Source organism: Amblyomma maculatum, chromosome 3 (genome assembly GCF_055883805.1).
Source record: "Amblyomma maculatum isolate TAMU_Amacu chromosome 3, ASM5588380v1, whole genome shotgun sequence".
Classification (NCBI taxonomy): Eukaryota; Metazoa; Arthropoda; class Arachnida; order Ixodida; family Ixodidae; genus Amblyomma; species Amblyomma maculatum.
Window position 1 is genome coordinate 127,287,947 of NC_139346.1, and position 16,176 is coordinate 127,304,122.

Sequence of the window (16,176 nt, forward strand, 5' to 3'; positions counted from 1 at the left end):
GTAGCAAAAGTCGCTAGGATGCAAGCCAGCTCAGATTTTGGCTATAAAGTAAAGGGGAAACCCTTCTCTGAATCAGAATCTCATGGCTAATCATTCAGGGCAATGGATATAATAATAGAACAATCAAAAAGATAGAAAGATTTGCCACGGAAGTTCTTGAAATACTTACAATGGTTGCGCTGAAAGGACGAGACCTTAAGGAAAGAAACTTGCCAAACTAACCCAAACATATTCGTAATAAGGCGCATTAGCTATGCCACGCCTTTGTTAAACATCGGGTCGGAGGAGAGGAGGAGACTAGACACTCGCATTCGACGGCGGGGCGCATAAAGAGGCCCTTGCGTTTACAATTTGCACCTGCCCGAAAAACTCTTCTCTATGGAAGTGCCCAATACCAGGGACGAAATAGCGGAGGCTTTGATAATTTCGCAGCTCGATATATTAGGCAGAACGACCACGGCAGAGGTATTCTCAAAATGGTAGGAATGTACCTATATAGGGGATCACAAGGCAAGTGAAGCATCCCGCATTACAGCCGAGATAATTTAGCCGTTTCCCCCTGCCTCATAACATGCATCTCATATTAAACACGGAGAGGAGGGAGAATAGAACAGAAGCATTAATCAGATTCTTCCATTCGATAGACAGCAATTCGGTTTCGTACGTGGACGCGGCAAGAGGCAGATCGGGCCCGGGGGTTGCCTCGGTGGTCGACGGTCGAGGTGCCCCCGCATCTGCCGCCACCATTAGACGCCGCAACAGGGAAGCGGCTAAAGAAGTTGCGATAGCGCTCGCTTGCGTTGGATCGAAAGTCAATCTCATAATTAGAAATAGAAAAACGGGCATCTGCAATTTCGGAAAGGGTAGGATTTTGCTAGAAGCGGCAATTATTCTGGCTAGTAGACGGATGCACAGAAAATTGACCTAATTTGGACCCTCACACAAGCTTGCGTTCCTGGTAATGAAGCGGGACACGAGTTTACCTGAGCTATTCATTTTCGGGTAAGTGTGTAGCTGCTCAACTGCCGGAACATGGACGAGCGTCAGCAAAATTATTCGGATATTATCGGCAGTTGCAAGTTAATCAAGAAAGTGGTGCCACCCCCCGATAATTGCTCAAGCAAAAGAGAGGCAGTTGCATGTTGGTGCCTGCAAGCTGGGAACATCGTAAACCCTGTCTGGTTAAAGGACGTAAAGATTGATGATAGATAAGCCGATAAGTTCTAACTTTGTGGGGCGAAGAGACCCTTGACCACATATACTGGGAACATGCTAGCTCTCCAGGGGGTAAAGCAAATATAAATGTAGAGAGGCCTGGGAAACACTGCTGCTGAGCAACCTCTATGTCCCCCAGCAACAAGCCATCCAGCTGGTGGGAGAAGCCGCGAAGAGTCAAGATCTGTTTGCCTGCTTCTAATGGCAGAGATAAGCGCCCCAGTCCCCATGCCTGCGTGCTGGCCACGGGGATCAGAGGGCCTCCTTATCTGTTTGAATAGAGTTGTTACCAATCAATCAATCAATGAATCAATCGCACGGCGCTTCTTAAAACTGTCCGCCCCAATGCGCGCTAAGCGGAACGTGCTGTTTGCGCTGAGTTCGAAGCAACCCTGGGGGAATCCACCGTCAAATGTATAACGAAATAGGTGTTCGCACAGATGGATAATGTTTTTTTTTTTTCCTTTTTACGCTTTACTTTTCAGAGCGCAGCTCTGTGATTCCCGCTCCTGGGTTTGGAGGCGTTGCCGTCGCCGTTGACTCTCGTAACCATCTCCAATAAAAAAAAATATATATATACACTCTCCCCCGGGAATCGAACCTCCATCTCTTGGATTTCTAGCCTAGATCTTTAACCAAATGCGCCATGCCCGTGATTTTTATTTTTTATTGATTCTATGAAAAACGTTCCGTAAAAAAAATAAAAATTCACCATGAGACGCGCATCATAATTCTCCTTTTCTACCGTGAGGATGAAAAAACCAGAATGGGTTCGAAGGCGGGAACCGTTGACAATGCTTACATAATTTTATTGTAACAAAGCCTGCGCCATGTTGTCGGGAGGGTGAATCTGAATGCTTTTCTGTCTTTTTTTTATTTGTCGAGAAGTGTAAATAAAGTAAAGTGAACATGATAGTAGTGATAAAAATCACGCTAACAATTAGGGATAATGACAGCGATGGCATTAGCAATGATAATGAAGGTGCATTTAGTTTATATTAATGAGAGCAAACGTGACACATCGTGTACACCAGCAACGCTTAGGCTTTCCGATTTCCGAGATGTAGATTCCTTAGTACTCTAAATTTTAGAGCTCAGTTCCTTGGCGCCCTTTCCTTCGTTTCGCAGTCACTAGTAACTCGTAGTGTAATCGTCGACATCGCCATTGGGCCGCGCCGTAAAATGCACTGAGAGAGAGAGGAAGAATAAACAGCGCTCAGCACACGGACGCCTCTTCATTTCAACTCCATCGAAACTGAATTAGAGCGAGGTAAGTGGTTTACAAGAAAGGCAAGGCCGAGTATCTGTCACTCGCGGAAGATGAACTAGTTCATATAGAATATGGGTTAAAAATAAATGGTTTGGTATTTTTATTGTACAGACATGTGTTTCTCGAATTCTCTGCCTCAGTTTATCGAAAAGCTTAAAAAGTTGATGAGCTTTGCTTTAGTTTTGCATTAGGAAGTACGAAGGGTCGGCAAATTTTTCTCTTTATTTATATACATCATCATTAGCAGCAGCAAATATTGTCTTTTCATTTTGAGCAGTTTGACACCTTTCTACCAACATTTTTGTAGTGTTTAATTATTGAATAATATCAGTTAACTGATCTATTGCTACCCAAATTGTTGTAATTGTAGCATCGTCGAGCATAAATTTTCATTCTGAGAATTTGGACAGAACTGAACACTCTTTTCACAATTTCCAGTTTTGACAAATATTGCAATTCATTAAGCGATTTATTACAATTTTAATTAGCAAAATCAAAGGAGGAGCGTTTCATTCTGAGCATTTTGACACCCTTGATTCCTCATTTTTACAGTTTTCAATTATTATTTCATTCGTTCAAAACTATAACTGCGCAAAACTATAAAACCAGTTCAAAAGTATAACTGCTGCTAATTAGCAATATCAAGCATTGCGCTTCTATTCTGAACATTTGATAGCTGGGAACCGCCTTTCAAATATACTTTTATTTTTATTTATTCGAAGTCATTAATTGATCAACTTCCATTTCTACAATGTTTATCAGGATCAGCTAGCATGGGCTTTTCATTCTGAGAAATCAGGATACTTTTCGAGCCCCCTTTTTGCAGTGTACCATTTTTTTTTCTCTAATGATTTTTTTTTTTGGCACCATCAAGCACTTTCCTTTTATTCTGAGCTATCTGACACGTTTCAACTCTCATTTTACAATTAGTTTTTGCAACTATTTCAATTTATTATGAGTTTAACTACACACTTCATATCTTCTTATTAGCATCATTAGAGCATTGTCTTTACATTTTACGCATCGCCCACCATAAAACCCCTTCTTCATTTTTTTTTAAATATTTCTACTAACGTTTAAATTTCTGATCATGTTACGGCCGAAGTTATCAAGGAATTTCCTAATTATTTAAATTAGCATCATATAGGCTTTGACGTTTCATTGTGACTAAATTGGCACATTTAAAGCCAACTTTTTCTAATTTTTATTCTTTTGTACAATATTAGCCCTCCGTGCCCTTGTCTTCTTTGTGCTAAGTTCCCATAGGAAAGCTACAATGCTGCAACTACATATCTGGACTTCTAAGAGCTGTATCTGGACAACCATGCTTTGAAGCAGTGAATACTTATTTCCTTCTTGTAGGAGCGCTATCGTTTGGTCTTTAAAACCAGGAGCAGAAATAATGTAATGCATGGAGGTGTACGGTTATTTTGTTATTATTATTTGCGATTTTACAACAAAAACGTTGCGAAGGTGCACTCTACAATAACGACATCCGTTATTGACAGCGCGTTCTCGACCTGGGTGATAACGGCAATAATAAGACTAAGGGGCTTCACCATATTTTTTCCCATAACTCTAACACACCCATCAATGATGTGTTGCAGGTAACATGTTTTGCAATAAAAAAAAGTGTTTTCGTTAAGAAGACGGCTTGATTCGGCATATCGTTGTTATAGATGATGTGCATTGCAAAAAAGAAGACTTGCTATCAGGAAAGGTAAAAATATTTAGTAGGTAGCTTTTCAACTATTACGGCTCAGTCCCGTAGTATTGGGAAAGTATTGCTGCTCATCGTAATATCAATATCAGTTACTAGAATATCGAAAATTCCTCTTATATCTCCGCTCAAGCGGGAGGAGTTCCAGGGCTACCGTGGCCTCACTTGAACGAAAGCGAAACCGAGCGGTTGGAGGCAGCGCTAGCCACGCCTCCGAGCCCAGATCGCACAGCTGCGCGCCTCGCTAATGGCCCCTTTCCTGCGCCTGCCATGCTGGGAATGGCGAAAGAGTGAGCGGTAAATTATCGTGCCGAAGTGAACTTCTCATCATTCACATCAAAGAAAAAAAGGCGCGTAGAAACTTGGGCGAAGGGCACGACTCGCCTGCTGGAAGATGCATTAGCGAATCAAGAATTATTACTCTTTTATCAAACCTTTCGCGGCAGGAGCAATATTCCCACGAGAAGAATTGGCGCAGGCCAACTCCAAGCCATCCATGAAAGATGTATAGAGACCCTTCAGCAAGAGCTAGCCAGCTTTTAGCGATCGATAAAGATGCCACAATTCTGACCTCACTAGGGATGCAAAAAACTCCCATTCTTAAATAATTTGCGATGCCGGCCCAAGGGTAAATCGCAAAATACTTGTAGGCCAAGGTGAGCCAGGAAAGTAGCCAGCTCTCATCAACATCGCTACGCCGATTCAACAGATAATAAATAGAACCTACTATTATCGTGAGAAGAGGCGTTTTCTTCATCTTGCTTGAACTATGCCTAGGGAGCGCGCTTTCAACTTTTGGGCAACGGCACTCAAGACGCCTCAAGTACTTTGCCGGTTTTCGGAACGGTGCGAAAAGACGAAAGCATCCGTCCATGGTTGTATAAACGTTACCGTGCATGATATGTACCGTCTTTGCCAAAAGTAGCGAGGCTGACGAGTTTTATTCTCGCCGTGTGTAGAGCCCTTTGTCTATCGCAAAAGGGAAAAAGTGGTCTTCAGAGATAAGGGTCAGTGGCTTTCTTTCCGTAGAAGAGGTTAAACGTTTGAGATATCCCATAAACTCTGCACAATTTGGCTAAGGAGCAAACCACGCAGCCTAGTTCCTTTTGGCAAAGACGATACATAAGTGCAACGTATAGGCTTTCAGCTGCGCACACCGCTCATGGCATGCCGAGCAGATATTGTGCAGTACCCTGGTACATTTCCATCCTCCATCTACCCTTCTTACACTATTCCTCTACATAAGCTGCGTTAGAACGTAGTAGAAGGCTTAATAACTAAGAGAAAGCCATTCTCTGTTTTTGCCTGCCAACAGACTCCGCCCACAGCCTTCGAAAACGCCAAGATACAAGTTGGGGCTGATGTGCAAGATTTCCATCGTGTGAATCCATACTTCGTGATCAGCAAGAAATATTTTACGAGAAATAAAAAAAAAACACTAACCGATAGGGAATCTCTTCCTAATTTTTTTTAGCCAAGGATAGCGAATTCACAGTCCTGCTGTAGCTGGGCTGTCTGAAACGTTTTCTGGCCTAGTGGTCTCACTGCCAGATATAGTCTTGCAATGCCTTTTATTGCTAAGGTGATTGCGTGGTTTCAATGTCCTTAATTCCACTGCACTAGTATGGCGCATCAACCGGTTATTTTCCTCTATTTTGTGAAACCAATATCGTTGCTGTCTTAGATTTTGGAGCCCTGCGAGATTTTTCTATCATTTGTGACATTTCACTTTCTCTATGTAGATATAAACTATTCACCTCAATGCAACATTTCTTTACCACCCGGGCTTTCTACGTTCTAGTGCCCATGTAAAAAGACTGGGAGAGTGCTCGGCTGGCCCCCTTGCAGAAGGAAAAATGCATTCTTCCATTGCAACAAAAGAAAAAGATATTCAGGTCACTGTCTGCTGACTCCTCACCTTGTCACGCGCCACCTGTTTACCTAGTGATAGACAGAGATATTTTTTCGTCCTATCAGCGCAAACAACACTCGCGTTATCGCGCTTTCCTCACTCCGGTTTGTTCGCGAGCCACACTAATAGGCGGCGAATAACCTACAGGGCGATGCCAGAAAATGTGGCTTTGGCTATATTGGCTGTTCAATAAAAGTTATTTGATTATGTTTACCCGTAGATGGAGCTGCTCACTGCTACACTCGGCCGAATCACGGGCCCTGCGGTGGCTGCTAGCCTATTCGTGTAGGACACAATTTTAAATAGGAGTGCCTCGAACATATATGGCACACAGTGGCTGGAATGTAGCCTCTGAGTGAGCAACTTGTCGTTTTGACAGTGAAGCAAACTGAATTTCTAATTCTGTTTTTTTAATGCATTATTTCTATTCCCCCAGGAACCTTTCTTATTAGATATACTATAACGCCGCGAGTATCTGGACAGTGTTTTTTTATGAAGAGGGAATATACTCAAACGAAATAATCGATACGCTTTGACAGAGACCAGAAAGCATCCGATCGAGCCCAAAAACAATCGTCCAGCTTTCTGAGTAATTTATTTGAGCAGACGTGCAAGGCCTCCTCTAGGGGGCAAATGCTAAATTCTACGATATGTCTCATGAAGCCCGTCTCTCTGTAGCCGAGCGTAGTACGCGAAGAGAAATTAAATATAGCGACACCCATGAACCCATATAATAAAGCAAAATAAATCATTTTATTGACGCCTGAGATATAAACTGAACAGGTTTCAGAGAGACATAATGACCAGAGACATAATTTTCTTGCACACAGATGGTTAAACAAAAAAAATCAGACGCAAGAAAATCAGAGCGTAAACCTTAGGGATAGTTATCTTTCATTGAGCGCAGAATCTTGCCAAAAGACCTCTTTAAAGATTTGAGGAAGCGAAAATAACGCACATATGAACATTATCTGACAACAAAAATGTATTAAGGAAGTGTATGATCAAAGTGTGTCATATATTTAGGTTTATTATTAACTACATATTGTAGGCAAGAGCTTTTATACGTCGTGCGTAAATGTGTCGAACTCAAGAGTTTTGAAGAAAATTGCACCGTGAAAATATCTACAAAGCAGTGGGTTACCAAGCATGCCGGGTTGTCAGGTAATCACTCGACGCCATTTAAATATTATCAGGGCAAACTGAAAGTTTACCCCTGCGTAAGCAATAAAGAATCAGATTTTAGTTTCCTACCGCATCAGATTCCGCTGTTCGGTGAGGTTAAGTATTTCGATCGGCGACGTTTAATAATCTACGACAATCACACGCAAGAACCAAAATCTAGGACTGAATTGAAAAACTATGTTATTTCATGCACAGCCCCATGCTTATATAGCATTTTTTGAATATTCAATAATAGATGTTCATAGTGAGTACCTGCATGGCCATCGCAAACTGCAACATCTCAAAATAAAAGGACATGGTGTAACACCCAGTAGGAAAATTTTTATTCGGTTGACCTAAACAGATATGCGTTCAACAGACCCCAAGGTTGGCAAACAATGCAAAGCGCGAATTTCGTTTTCATAAATTTAAATCTAGTTGTTCGATAGATTGCCCATGAATGCCACGCATACGGCACCCAGTGGAGACATTTATGCATTTAATGAGCCGACAATCACATTATTAAGTTTTTCTGGCAGTATTATCAGGTCACTACTCTCTCGTGTAGAGTATATCGCTTTTCATCGAAAAAACTATGTACTAGGAAGGCCTTCCGAATCCGGCTAGAAACATGTGCAGGTCTTTTTCTGGGTTTAGTGTCAGATAGGCTTATGAGGCTGTCTCCCAGCAAACACCACCGCAACGCGTCACCATTGTGCGCAGAGAGATAGAAGGTTTTCGTGCACCCAACCAAGGTTAACTCTGACGTCGTACCAACTCTTGCGGACCGCTAACGTTGGTTGTTTTGTGAAAGCCACCTATGACGCTATCTGTGCCACTTGAGGCTATGTGGCAATGCGGGAGCATCAATTTGTGTACCCTGTTCACTGGCGTAGGGTGATGATGCGGCCCTTTTTCTACTAAAGGAAATCACACACATATGTTATCATCATGAGGAGTAGAGCTTGCTGTTTCTGAATTAACCTCCTTATATCACTTATCACTTTGAACCTTCTGATGAATAAAGAGAATTCTACCGGAAGGCCATACAGTGGCAATGATGGGGGTCACTCAGAAAAACCGAGGCAAATATTCCTATTCCGTTATCTAACCTTCCAGGTTGTCTCTTAGAGAAGTTAGATTTGAACCACTTAATGTTGCTTATGTCTAAAAAAATGGTGTTTTACCAAAGCGTGACGAACTCATCAGTCGGAGGATTTCACGCGTGACGGCTGATGTAACTGACGTCATGAATTGTTTTTGTTGCCATTTTTCGAAAGCAAATTGGTTTCGTGAAAGGCAGAGCCCCTAACAACTAAAGAAGTAACGATTTATTCGCCGTTGTCAGGTGCTACGTCTCGTTTGTATTGTAATTTGCTTAATAGACCGAAGTAAACACCTCTAAAGAACACGGCGCTTGAATTTACTCTCCCTTCATGAGTCGTCCTTATTCCTGTCTTGAAGTCGCAAATATTTAACATATATTATTGTTGAAGCAGCTTCGCATTGTTTCTGGGTACAGATTCAAGAGGGAAAGTGAAATATTTTGTCATGCCTTTTTGAAATTGCTAGATGCTGTGACGCCGGGTGACTTGCGGCTTGAATAAAGAAAGTTGAATTGTCGCCTAAATCATACTCTGATTTTTCCTGCTAAATACTCCAGAAACATTTGACTCTGCTTTTTTGCTTTTTTCTTCCGTAGTAATGGATTTATTTTTTTTTTATTTTTGAGTCATGAGTTGGCTATTCCTGTTACTTGATTTTGTGAAGGTTTTTTTCACGAATTTCTTTGTAAGACTGCTGTGCAAAATAACCGCTAGCATAGCGCTGTATCAAAGCCGGCGAAATTAATTACTTTATTTGTTGGTGTACACGCTTCTCTGAAATTTTTCTTTATCTTTTGGATTGTACAATTATGTCTTGTGATAAAAATTCTAATTTGTTACTTCAAAAATAATGATTTCATTTATAAAACCCTCATGCTAAGCTGCAGGCACGTGTGCTGAAGTTTGAAAATTGTTCTAAACTTTGTGCAAAATTTTGCACCAATAATCGCTAAGCATTCACTTTCCTTTCAAATTTTCATCTACCCCTGTATTACAGTAAACAACTAAAAGCCAGATTTTTTTGAATAACTTATCTTCATTTCTTTTGTTCTAAACTTTGCTTTTTATGCAAGCGCCTTTATATATCCAGAGGGTTTAGTCTTCAAAAAGTAATTCACGGTTCGTATCTTTAAAAAAGAAGAATATTACAGCCATGCATTCACATGCATACTTACATGAGACCAATCTTGACGTGGACTTCAGATTGCTTATTTGTAGGGTCTCCTGGTTCAGAATCATTTCTGGCAGGGAAGAAACAGAAAATACATTTGACGCCGACTTCTACATTCAACTTCGGTATCATATCCATGCTTACAAAGTACCTTTCTTAATGACTTGAAGTTCATATGCATGTTTGACACAAAAGAAGTTTGTGGAGTTTAAATAAATATACTGGGCTATTTTTTTATGTAAAAAGCAGCACTGACAAACCTAATGCAAATTACCAAAAAGTGAAAGCCTGCATTAATTACTATTGTTATTTCAATGGACAGAACAGGCAGAAATGAAGAAACGAGAGCATCGTTATCCTATATGTCTCAAGAAGGAACACCGTCAATTAAGTCGTGACATGGTCAAGATAATGGGTGTTCACTGCGTTCAGAGCAGTCAAATATAATATTTTGCGGGGGTGACAGGCTGAAAACCTATCCGCTGAGTTTGGCGGTGGTTTTCTTCTGTTCTGTCATTTTTTTTCTTCCGACCTTTCGTCGTGGTCGACAGCGTGCGACGATGCCTTCAATGCTTTACGCCACATCCTCACGGCACCGCCTGTTCCACGTCACTTCGACCCCACAGCGCCTATTGAGGTCCACACGGACGCTAGTGGTGCTGGTCTCGGCGCTGTGCTGGCTCAGCGCAAATCAGGGTATACTGAATACGTGGTCACCTATGCTAGCCCTACACTCACGAAGGCTGAATCCAATTACTCTGCCACTGAAAAAGAGTGCTTAGCGATTATTTGGGCTGTTACCTCTATGGCCGCCCTTTTGACGTATTGACGGACCACCATATGCTTTGCTGGCTTTCTTCACTGAAAGACCCGTCCGGCAGACTGGCAAGATGGGCTTTTCGCCTTCAGGAATATGATGTCCGCGTTGTTTACCGCTCCGGCCGCAAGCATCACGACGCCGATGCACTTTCCCGCTGCCCCCTTACAGCTGAGGTCGCGAGCCTTTCCTCTTCCGACAACTCCCCGCCATCGCTTCACATCAATGACATGCCGTCAGCTCAACTGCAAGATCCTTGGATAAATTCTATCCTAGATTTTATCTAAAATCCTACAGCTGCATCTTCATCGCGTGCTCTCCGCCGCCATATGCTTCCCACTCGCCATTAGTGGTAACCTCCTCTACCGCCGCAACTACTGCGCAGATGGCCGAAAGTGGTTGCTAATTATTCCCCGGCAGCTACGTTCGCAAATCTGTATTTCTACGCTGACCCACAATCCGGTCACGCGGGCGTTTCCAAGACATACACTCGTCTCCGGCTGCGTTATTACTGGCGGGGCATGTACAACTTCGTACTCAAGTACGTTCGCTCATGCCTCACCTGTCAACGTCGCAAGACATCTCCTCAACGTTGTAATGGAGATTTGCTGCCGTTACCCAGCCCATCACGCCCTTTCCACCGCGTCGGCATTGATTTGTACCGGCCGCTTCCCTACACTGTAGCCGGCAACCGCTGGGCTATCGTAACTGTTGATCATCTGACGAGGTATGCAGAAACCGCCGCATTTCCATCTGCCACAGCGTCAGAAGTAGCTTCCTTCATTTTGCAGCGATTTGTTCTTCGCCATGGCGCACCGCGAGAGCTGCTCAGCGACAGAGGACGCGTTTTCTTGAGTGATGTTGTGAAAGCCTTGCTCACTAAGTGCAACATTATTCATACAACAACCTCCGCTTATCATCCCCAGACAAATGGCCTCACTGAGCGTTTCAATGGTACCTTTGGCGACATGCTCTCTATGTGCGTCTCCTCCAACCACTCAAACTGGGACCTCGTCCTTTCGTATGTCACGTACGCTTACAATACCGCAACGCAGTTTACTATTGGCTTCTCTCCTTTTCTCTCCTCTACGGCCGTCACCTCCCTGCTACAATCGACACCATACTCCCATATCAGCCCGACATATCAGAGTATACTCCTGCGTCTAAAGCAGCCCAAAATGCAGAAGACTGTCGCCAAATTGCTCGCGCATTACGGCTAACACCCAGTACCGCCATAAATCCAACCATGATAGCCAACACTCGACACCGGACTTCTCGTCTGGCGCTCTTGTGTGGCTGTGGATACCTTCCAATGTTCCTGGACTTTCTTCAAAATTTCTTGCTAAATACCATGGCCCATACCGAGTTCTGGAGCGCACCTCTCCGGTGAATTGTGTGGTGGAACCTGTTACGCCGTCCCATGATCTGCGCCGGCGCGGACGCGAGATTGTTCAAGTCCAGCGCCTCAAACCCTATTACACGCCTGCCGTCTTGGTCACACCGTAAGTCGCCAGGATGTCTCCTCTTCGTCCCGCGGGTAATTGTAAAGAGGAACAAGTGCACGAGGAACATTTCAGTCAGTGGCATCGTGATCGCTGCGCAAGTTGGACCTGACTGTGTTCGCTGTCGCTGTGTTCGCCACTGATCTGCCCAGTCCTGCTGATCTTCTCAATAAACCGCATATCTACAATATATATATATATATATATATATATATATATATATGTGTGTGTGTGTGTGTGTGTGTGTGTGTGTGTGTGTGTGTGTGTGTGTGTGTGTGTGTGTGTGTGTGTGTGTGTGTGTGTGTGTGTGTGTGTGTGTGTGTGTGTGTGTGTGTGTGTGTGTGTGTGTGTGTGTGTGTGTGTGTGTGTGTGTGTGCGCGTTTGTGTGCGTGTGTGTGTGTGTGTTTGTGTAGCCATAGTTTGTTGTTGACTACTGGGGCAGAGAAATTCTAAATATAGAGCACAACTTTCCTAATTGTGCTATTTATTTTGCCAAGAGAATCGGATGGTGGATATTTCTTCATCAGGGTAAACCTGAAAATATATATTTTGTTGCGGAAGGAATCACACAGTAGTGTGCAATATGATTGCAGACTCGATGGGCACCGCGTAACTACACACTCAAAGTCGTCATCGTCAGGTCGACCAAACGCTTCGTCTTACTATTGCTTGGTATGGGAGAGAACATTACCCCCTCCGCAAAAGCACAGTCCCGATGAATACTAGCTGGGAGAAGCAGACCGTGTAGGATAAGGTTTGAGCTATGTCACATGGACAATGTCGGAGGCTGGAGCTACAGAAGACTTTGCGTTCAGAGTTGCGATTGCGTATGTGACGTCGGTGACTCGGCGCCTTTATAGCGTGGAAGACTTTCGCACAAGCGCACTCTGCTGGATGGAAAGCAAAGCAGAATGAGAGAGCCTGGAGCGTACTGCACATCGCGGTGGCGGATGTTGTAACGGCATTCCTGGGGAACTTGGGAGGCAAATATCCTGTCGCGAGCAATTTAGCGGGCTTCATTAGCGCTGGTGATCACATCACGAGCGCAAGGTCTGTTGGCGGTGTCAGTAGCGGGTGGTGATGTGCCGAAGGAGAGTAAGGGGCAAAAGATCAAATCAAAAGGGAAAGTAGCCAGTGGTATCATGACGAGAAGAGTTGTAGGCGAAGGTTAAAAACTGTAGATTGATCTCCCAATCCTGGTGGTTATCAGAGACATACATTGACCACATATTTGTGAGCGTGTGATTGAGGCATTCTGTGAAGCCGTTGGTTTCATGGTAATAGGCAGCGTAAATTTGTGGCGAATGATGTACAAACGAGCAAGTTCGTCAACCATTCTGGAGAGGAAGTAGCGACAACAATCTGTGAGTAGTTCACGAGAGGTACCATGATGGAGTATGACGTGTTTAGAAGGAAATCAATGACGTCGGTAGCACAGCAGATCGGGATCGCGCGGGTAATGGCGTAGCGCGTAGCATAATCAATCGATGGTGATTCATTTCTTTCCCCAGGTGCAGAGTGGGAAGGACCCAAGCAAGTCAACGCCAACACAAAAAAAGGGTTCCGTCAGGATAGAATGGGATGCAGATGTCCAGAAGGCAATACGGGTGGTGTCTTCCGGCACTGTCACAGCTTACATGCGGCCACATAATTCTGGACGGAGCGATAGTGATATGGCCTGTAAAAACGTCGGCGCAAACTGTCATACGTGCAGGACACGCCAAGGTGTCTAGAAGTGGGAACATCATGCAACGCTTCGAGGATGGTGGATTGCAGATATTTGGAACCGATGAGAAGGAGCGCAGCGCCAGCAGGTTGCATAGGTATAGTGCGTCCCCTTGGAGTACGAACATGGCGCGGGTAGGATGAGATTGGCCGGTAGTGAGACGGTCGTGATAGACCGTAATTCAGAATCCAAGAGCTGTTCGTCGGCAATGTGGGGAAAGGCCGATAACGACAGGACGCAAGCGTTTATATCACAGTCTGTAGAGCTAGGGGGATCGACAGGACAGCGGGACAAGATGTCTGAATCTTGGTAAAGTCAACCAGAATTGTAAACGATAGATTAGGTGTATTCTTGCAAACGTAGCGCACAGCGCCTTAAGCGGCCAGTAGCATCTATATGTAAAGAATGCCTGCACAAGGCATGGTGGCTCGTGATAACAGTAAAGGGTAGTCCAAACAAATAAAGGCAGAACTTCATAATAGACCGGACTAGCGCCAGACATCACGCTCTGGGATAGAGCAGTTTAGTGCCGCTGTAGATAGTATGCTGCTGACACACACTTACTCTTGAGCGGCCATTGTGTCACTGAGCGATGATAGCTCCAGTGCTGTGGCCAAATTCATCAGAGCGCAGTTTGGTAGGGGCTGAAGGTTTAAAATCTACAAAGGCGGGTCGATTGGTGAGATCAGAAATTATCTCGGAAAAAGCAGCAGCTTGGTCCGGGCCCCAAGAGAAAGGTTCATTTTTTTCAGCAGGGCGGTGAGAGGGCGAGCAAGGGATGCAAAGTTCTGGACGAATCGTTGAAAATAAGAACACAAGCCGAGAAAACTTCGAACATCACTAGATAAACGTGGCGCGAGACAAGCACACAGTGGTGAAAATCTTTTTTGTGTAAGGCCGAACACCGTCACCATTAACAAAGTTGCCAAGAACTTTAATTTACCGGTGACCAAGGCTGCATTTGTTGGAGCGAAGTCGAAGGCGGGCGCGGCGGAATAGCTCCAGAATGGTAGACAGACGAGAGATAAAGCTGTAAAAAGTGGAATAAAAACAATGACGTCGTCTAAGTAACACGAACAGGTGGTCGATTTGAAACCTCACAGCAACGAGTCCATCATCCACTCGAAAGCTGCAGGGGCGTTAAAAAGACAAAAAGCATGCTTTTAAGTTGGTAGAGACCATCGGGAATGCATGCTGTTTTCTCGCGGTCTCATTATTCGACGGAGATTTGCCAGTAGCCAAAGCGAAGGTCGACGGAGGAGAGTAGCTGGCTCCATATAAGCAATAAAGCGCATCGTCGATGCGCGCAAGAGGTTAAATGTCTTTTCTGGTCAACTTGTTGAGGTGGTGATAATCGATGCAGAAGCTCCAGCTCTGATCTTCTTCGCAAACAGAACAGGTGACGACCAATGACTCCTCGAAGGCTCAATAATGTCATCGGTCAGCAGCTTGTTGAATTCATGTTGAATCACCTGGTGCTCTGAGAGCGAGACATGTACCGTGTATCCTTATTCAACGGGACCCGTACCGGTCGCCGTTGAATAGAAGTAGCATCGCCGGTGTTGATGCGGTTGGTTACAATAGAGGTTTGGCCTAAAGATCAGGTCCAAAGTAAAAAGTGGCGATATAGGAAAGCAACAACATGTAAAGCGTTTCGGCAGAATCGGGTTGCAGGTCGGCCGCAAAAAAGCCAGAATCAGAATACGGGGGAAGGGGACGAGTTAAGAGCGGCAGGTGCAGCAGAGGGTGCGGGGGGAAGGCCGGTAGGTAGAGCTGAAATTTCACAGTCGATAAGCAGGGAATGTGCTTATTGCGGCTCTACTGAACTTGTAATAAAATATTGCTTACCACAAACGACAGACGCTTACCTCAGCAGTCCATTGAACGCTATTCTCCAACGGCGGTTGGGAGCCAAACACTGGAGGCGCAGACCTGCAGCGGAGAAACTGCTTCCGGCACTGCGGTCAAGAGTGAAGGATGAAGGTAGCGTGTACCGAGCCCCGTCCGAGGTGCACAGCGCCAGCCAGAGCTCAGCCACCTGGTTCTGGCAGCGGCGCAGGCTGGCAATCACCCGATCCCCCTCCGTGTTCACTCCGCAGAAGAGCACCCTGTCTTCGACCTGAATGTAGAGTCACGTTCTGATGCGGATTTTTGTAAGCCATGTGCTGAACAATGTACAAGAGCAAGTATCCCATATACCAAATGTGCATGTAAAACATCACTAATGATATGCGTTATACATTCTATATTGATTTGCGATTCTTGGGGCTCCAGTTCAATTCCATGAAATTGGTAGAATCTTGAATTTAATGCCGACTGTGATAGAAGTCTGAAACCGACGTGTTACGTTGCATACCTGACATGTTGCGGCCGCAATAGCGTGACCCGTTTAGAGGACTGTACCAACTTCAACATTGTAAAGAAAGCTGCCTGTACCCTTGATCACATTTCCCAATCTAGGATCTGAAACCAAGATTGCTGCCGATGACCAGTTTTTGAGGTGAATACAACCAGCCCACTAAAATATCGAGAATCGGCTACTTGTTCCTGCTTTAGCGGTATGTCAACAATTT

At 44.4% G+C, this 16,176-nt stretch overlaps 1 protein-coding gene across 1 annotated transcript in view; it reads right to left on the bottom strand.

Moving 5' to 3' along the window:
• The window catches only part of LOC146195977 (uncharacterized), a 126,666-nt gene that overhangs the window by 84,814 nt on the left and 25,676 nt on the right, over positions 1 to 16,176 (bottom strand). The window contains exons 3-4 of the mRNA XM_084596891.1: positions 15,472 to 15,722; positions 9,563 to 9,628 (exon numbers count right to left, since the gene is read on the bottom strand). Coding sequence (XP_084453017.1) covers positions 9,563 to 9,628; positions 15,472 to 15,722 — 317 coding nt within the window. The remainder of the gene's footprint in view (positions 1 to 9,562; positions 9,629 to 15,471; positions 15,723 to 16,176) is intronic.